The 6491-nt window shown below is 50.8% G+C and overlaps 1 protein-coding gene across 1 annotated transcript; it reads right to left on the bottom strand.

Annotated features, from left to right (window-relative positions):
* Window positions 1-2122: 2122 nt before the first annotated feature.
* Chst2 (carbohydrate sulfotransferase 2) lies at window positions 2123-5515 on the bottom strand. Its single transcript, XM_005328045.3, has one exon. It carries the CDS (start codon window positions 5380-5382, stop codon window positions 3790-3792), a length of 1593 nt encoding a protein of 530 aa, XP_005328102.1. The 5' UTR covers window positions 5383-5515; the 3' UTR covers window positions 2123-3789.
* Window positions 5516-6491: the final 976 nt, after the last annotated feature.

Here is a 6491-nt window from a genome sequence, read left to right as displayed (position 1 = left end):
CGTTGTCTCATTCAGCATCCACAATAGAACAAACTCCCTGAAGTAACCATTCTTGGGTTAAATTTACACCAGAGCACTTGTCTGCACATTCACAGCACAGAAACAATAAGTTCTCACATGGCTTCTACAAAAATGAATCATGTTACAGCCTCTCCTAGGCACCTGGGCACATTTGTTCTGCAGGTATGTTCCGATCCCTGCCTGCACATTGTTCATAGAGTTGGGAAAATAAATATTAAAAAGTTAGTTCCTTATTTGGAAACTTTCACTCCTTCACATTCATAAATTCTGCCTTTCTGTTTCTAACTCATCAGTGGGAAATACTGGTCTATATACAAGTTTCCCTGAACATCTTAAAGATATTGCTTACTGCCTGCATCTAAATAGGGCCCACTTCCTTCAGCAAACCACAGTGAATAGCCTGGATCTGTCCCCAGACAGATAACATATTCTTCAACTCTTGCCCTCTGAGCATTTTCAAAATTAGATAGCTACATAGTTCCTTCACTTCTTTGATAAATATATATCCAGCACTCACTGTGTGGCAAACACCAAAGGGTAGAGGTTTGCTCCAGCCCCGGCCCACAATCTGAATGAAGCCTTTCAGTGGCTCTGAGCTTCCTGAAACTCAAGCACCCACCCTGTGCCTCTGCCTTTTTCTAAAACCATATTTGTTGACTAAAGGCATGGCATGGGATTTATTTTCTACATAGAACTTTCCAATTAACACAGACATTCCAAAGTCAAAAGTGTAAGTCAGGAGTGCTATTAGTTGAGCAGGGCTTAAAATACAAATCAACTCTAATAACGTGCTCGGGAGAATGTTTCCTCCTGCTGATGGACATCTTGCCAGGCTGGGAAATGTGAAAGGATCTCTTTCATGTGTGCTGCCTCCAAAACTGTCATAGGCTCTGTTACAATTTGTTGTGGCCCAGGCCTGTTTGCACCAGGGGCTGACAGGAGCTTGTTAACGCAAAAAAGGCTCCTCTCCTCAAACCTGCAGAAGCTGAATGTCACTGATATGACTATCTCAGCTGTTAGGAGGAACAACCCTCTTCTCACTTTCCTAGAAGGCAGCTAGGTGCAAATCTCCAGGAACAATTCACCTTTCAAATTACAGAGTCCAAGAGTGGCAGAGTGGAGAGGATAAAGCTGCCACAAAACAAGGAAATTACAGGCAAAAAAAAAACTGTGCAAACAGAGTGAGGGGGGAACGGTTGGTGTGAGCTTAATATTTCATCTGAGCAGAGGCCAGAAATGTTCTGGAGACTGCTAAGGCTCTGCATAGCATCTATTTTTTTTTTTAATACAAGATCCAAAAACGTCATCATCCTACTTGAGCACAATCCAAGTCACTGGATATACTGGGAGAAGAATGAATTCAACTGCTTAAAAATCCTTCGCTCAAGAACCAGGCATAAATTTCACTGTGGTGGTTAAGAGCTGATTCTAATGCCACATGAAATTTGTTTTTAAATGGTTATTTTATTCAGAGTGGTTGCTTTTTAATGATGCTATCTTAATTTCCCACTAAACCCTTTTTCATCTATAGTCATCCAACATTAATATTTATTTTGTTCATTTAGTTTTAAAGTATTCTTAAATTAAAGCTCTTACAAATGTTGCTGAAGATAATTCAGCATAGGCACTACCACAAAAAAATCATGAACAATATGATCACTGTGTCATAACTGTAATATAACTTAATAAACACAATATTAGAAACTATTTTAGTATATTAAGAAACAACCATTCTAGAACATGTTATAAAATCCACTGCCATATATACCTTTAAAATAAAAACAACCTATACACTTCTTCATCTCGGAATTTTTACCAATGTAGTTAGATCTCACACTATAATGATAATTATGCTTTTTTTTTTTTTTTTTGGTGTAGTGTTGGGGATTGAACTCAGGGCCTTGTACATGCAAGGCAAGCACATACCAACTGAGCTAAGCCCCAACCCAATGATAGTCATACTTAAGAATCACTTTGTGTTCAAATATTTTCCATGTATGTATTATTTTTCATTGTCTTTTCTCTAAAATAAAATCTTCAGAATTTATACATAACAACTTTCAGAAACCTCATTACAAATTATAGTAAAATAAAGCCATGATGATATTGAACTTGTACCGTATTTAATGCAATATACAACCACACTGTCTCTTGTTCCCATTTGGGCTTCAGAATTTCTTATCCTAATACAACATTCTGCAGAACGCTTCAGTACAATATGGGTTCAGGACACAGCAATATCACATCCATTGCAGGAAAATTCAATGGTTTTCTCCCTGGGAAAGTACCAAATCTCAAAATCCTACACACTAATCCATTTTTATTTTCTCTTCGCCATAATTCATTTTCAAATCTAAAAGAAGCTCTTGGCTGAAGCCTTACACTGTCTGCAGCATGTGTTTTCTTTGCAAATTTCCTTTTAGGAAACATGATAAAGAAAGCAACATATCCCCTAGGCATCCCAAGTAAACCATTATAAATTCATATTCTCTTTCTCACTAATTTGGATGGTAAGCGAGGAAGAAGAGGAAGAGCCCATAAGTGCCCTTACTTAAAAGGGGAAGATAAAATTTCTCTGCTTTTCTAAGCCTGGGAACTGTGTCAGAGGCAGAAAAACACCCCAGACAGATACTTGTGTCACTTTGTTAACGGAAGAAGTTGCTACCATCGCCAACAATATGTTCACATTCATTTTTTGAGGCTTGTGTTCTAATCATCAGAATTTTCTAAAATTACGTACTTTTTAAAAAGACTTTTCCCAGAGCCAAACTCATGACAAAAACGTTAGTCTCAGCTTCAAGGTTCTCTGTCTTAACTCAATACAGTAGAAATCAAAAGCAAATGCATTCAAATCCTCAAGGGCTCACTTCTGCCTTTCTGTACTTGGAGTTCAACAGGAGAGTAGTTTGTGCATTTTCTTCCAACCGTCTTGGTTGTGCCTGTAGAATTTGAAGATTTGTTCCATTCCTGAACACCTGGCAGGCTGTGATTTACATGTGAGAAAACAATTCCGGGGTTATTATCAAGGAGCCAGAAGCTTCTCCCTGGTTAGCTGTCCTTCAGGAGAGGGCTAGAAACAAGGGAAGGCGGAAGGGAAGCAGATTCTATCTGAAGCTCTGTAGGACAAGTAACACAGGTAAATCCAAAGCAAGGGAGGCAAATATATTTAAAAAAAAAAAAAGAATATTATTTATTATCTTCTTTATTAATACTCACATGTAACCTTTGCTTTTTTACACAAAAGTCTACTTTAGAGGAATGCCTCCTTAGTTTATTATCAGGCCCAGTGGGGCTTTTTTTTCCTGGACCACTTCCCCTTTGTCCGCCCCACCCCCCACCCACATCCAGATTACTCTTACATGTTCACAGATACCACGAAAACTTTGTAAACAAGATTTGGGTTACTGGAACTAGATTTCATCAACATTCCACTTCAAAATGGAAGGCAGGTGGGAGAGAGGGTGAGAAACAGGAGAAAGGGGAAGGGGAAAGAGACAGGGGACAAGAGAGGAGGGACCACTGTTCAGAACTTTCAAGTCTTACCTTTTCTGAGGTGTGTGTGTGTGTGTGTGTGTGTGTGTGTTTTCTGTTCCTTGAAATTCACTGACTCAAAACATCGACAGCTAGTGCCTGTGTGGTTATTTATATTATATATCTATAATAGAATATGTGGGCTACCTCAGTTTGGGTCTGGGCTGTTTGTTTAAACACATCACAGTTATCTTTGTGGGTGTCTCCACAGAGTGTCGGATCTCCTGGGAAACTCTCTCAGAGCCGGGGCTTCCGAAGCAGGGTCTTGCTGAGGTCTTTGACCTCCTCGGGGCTGTTGACCCGCTCATAACCCAACACAGCCATGGGCTGGTAACAAAACTCCTCCACCTGCTTGATCTGCTGGAAGGTGAGTGCCGTCCGCCAGGCATTGGCAGCCTGCGTGGCATTGCGAGCTGATACCACGAATGGCTTAGAGGAGGATCCTGAGCCACTGGTCATGTTCAGGGCAAACTGCTCCATTTCTGGACTCACCAGCAGCCCCACAAAGTCGTACACCCTCCGTAGCGTCTTAATGGGGTCTCCCACCAGGTCCTCGTACCGCACCACCAGGTAGTGACCCTGCAGCCAGTCTGGGGGCTGCAGGGCTGTCTGCAGCGTCTTGGCCATGCTGTTGCAGATGACCTCCATAGCGCCCAGCGCATGGTAGTCTGCGGGGCCGCCCATACCCTCCTTCTTGGCACCCAGCTTGTGGCCGGCGGCCTCCAGGAAGGGCATTCGATGGGCTCGCGGATCCCGGCTGCGCACCACTTGTAGGCTCTCACGGATGAGGCCGTGGCGCGAGCGGATGCGTGAGCTGGCAACCGCACGGGGATCACGCACCAGGTGGATGACCTTGAGGTCCAGGGCCGGGTCTCGAAGCAGTGGCGCCAATACGGCCACGTCGAAGACGCGCACGCCCTTGATGACCAGTGTGCGGTACTTGCGGCACTCCTCCTCAAAGCGTGCCAGGCGCTGAGGAGGGCACTTCTTGCACACCCGGTCGTCCACCAGTCCCACGACCTCCTTACGGTAGGCGGGGCACAGTGGCGAGGAGCACACCACTTTGTTGGTGGCTGCCCCAAAGATGCCCAGAGTAGTAAGGTTGCGCCCCCCACTGCCCGCCGGACTATACAACTGGAAAACGGAGAGATCGCAGCGATAGAGAGCGCTCAGCATGTCCCGCGCTGCCCCCTGCAGGGAAACGGCGTCCCCGGGGTACAGTTTTTGCCACACGTGCCATACTGGCTCGTAGAGGAAGAACACCTCGGGGTTCTGGTTGAAAAGCTCGCCGAAGAAGGACGAGCCCGAGCGCCACGTGGTAAACACATATACCAGCTGCCGCTTGTCCCCGCCGTCCCTGGTGCCCCGAGTGCCATTGCCTGGAGGGGCCGCGGCCCCCACCACTCCCAAGGCTGCCGCAGGAGCTGCCCCGACGGCGGCAACGGGAGGGCGGTACGGAGTGCGGGGGTCCAAACGCGTGTGAGAGCGGGGTGGAGCCGCTGGAGGCGGCCCCGGGCGCCCCCAGCTGCCCCCAGCTGCCCCTGCCGCGGCACCCAGCGGCCCGTCGGGGTTGCACTGCTGCAGCGGCTCCTTGTGCCATTTGTAGTCCAGGAGGTTGAGCATGGTAAGCACCAGCAGCAGTGCATAGCCCGCACACAGCACCAGCGCCTTCCTGCGGAACACCTTCATTCCGAGCGGGGACGCGGGCCAGCGGCGTCCTGGGCGCCGGGGCCACGGCGGGAGCAGGGCGCGTGGCGCGGCGGCAGGCACAGCCGGGAGCAGCCGGGGCAGCGCGCCCGGGGGCAGAGCTCGCGGAGAGCTGCGGCTCATCACAGGCACAGCTCCGGCCGGCAAAGCGGCGGAGGCGGCCCTGCAGCCCGAGAAGGGGACGCAGCGGGCCAGCTGCGGGCGCCGGGACTGGGGCCGCGGCTCCGAGGCGGGCGCGGCGGCAGTGGCGGCTGGTCCCTGGCTCCCAAGGCTGGCTCTCCCATGGCAGCGGCTCAGAGACGACCTGTGAGGGGAAGCGGAGTGAGTGGGTGCTCCCCAATCTCCCTCCCAGCTACCTCCTCCGCCTAAGTAACGCCCACCCACAAGTCTGCCGGTTCCCCACTCACCTGGAGCCGCGGGCGCGCCCCAGAGCGGCCCCGGATCACACGGGAGGACTGTCCGGCTGTCACTCCTTCCTTGAATTCTCTTCTGCTCTTTTCTGCTGGGGGTCCCTGCGCCTTCAAGGGAGCCGCGAGACTCTGCAGCCCTAGCCCTGGACAGAGTTTCCTGGCAGCGGGCGCCCTGAAGCTCGGAAAGGGAAACTTTCACAGGGCCCGGAGCCCTGCTGCGCGCTCCGTTGAACCCGGCGCGTCCCGGCTCCAGCGACGTCTTCTCCTCTCTCTCGGGACCGCAGCTTCCTTCCTCGCTCTAGGGGGCGAAGCGGGCTAGAGGCGACGCTAGGGGTGGCTTATACGCGACCCAGCTCCGGGCAAAGCGGCTGTCGCTGTCTCGCTCTCCGCCTCTGCACAGCCAATCTTCCCATCTCTCTGGCTGCGGCGGATGGGGTGCAGCGCGACCCCGCAGCGGCGGCGGCTGCTTCTTCCATCACCGGGAGGATGCCCGGGCGGGCAGCGCAAGCAAGCCCCGCCGCTCCATAGCTTCAGATTGGCCCGGAAGGACCCTGCATACACAGCTCTAAGCAAAGGAGCCCGGGTCCGCAGCGCTCTCTTGCCTGCCCCGCCCCCGGCACGAGCCGCTTCTGGCCAACGAGGTATCCAGGCAGAGAAAGCCCCCGCCGCCGCCGCCGCCGCCGCGCGAAAGCGGCGCCTGGGAGGATGCTGCTACCCGACTCCCCCTACGCCGAGCGCCTGCAACGCGCTCGGGCCAGCCTCTGCGCGGCTTCTGCCAGCCGGCGCGGGTTGGCGCGCGCCGCCGTCTGTCGCCGGGGCTCC

The sequence above is a fragment of the Ictidomys tridecemlineatus genome, chromosome 3 (assembly GCF_052094955.1).
Source record: "Ictidomys tridecemlineatus isolate mIctTri1 chromosome 3, mIctTri1.hap1, whole genome shotgun sequence".
In the NCBI taxonomy this organism is placed as follows: Eukaryota; Metazoa; Chordata; class Mammalia; order Rodentia; family Sciuridae; genus Ictidomys; species Ictidomys tridecemlineatus.
Note: the sequence above shows the minus strand (reverse complement) of the source record. Positions and strands in the feature narration are given on the sequence as shown.

Bases quoted from the DNA above. Each gene is read 5' to 3' on its own strand.
- Chst2 (XM_005328045.3), bottom strand. From the start codon at position 5,382: ATGAGCCGCAGCTCTCCGCGAGCTCTGCCCCCGGGCGCGCTGCCCCGG.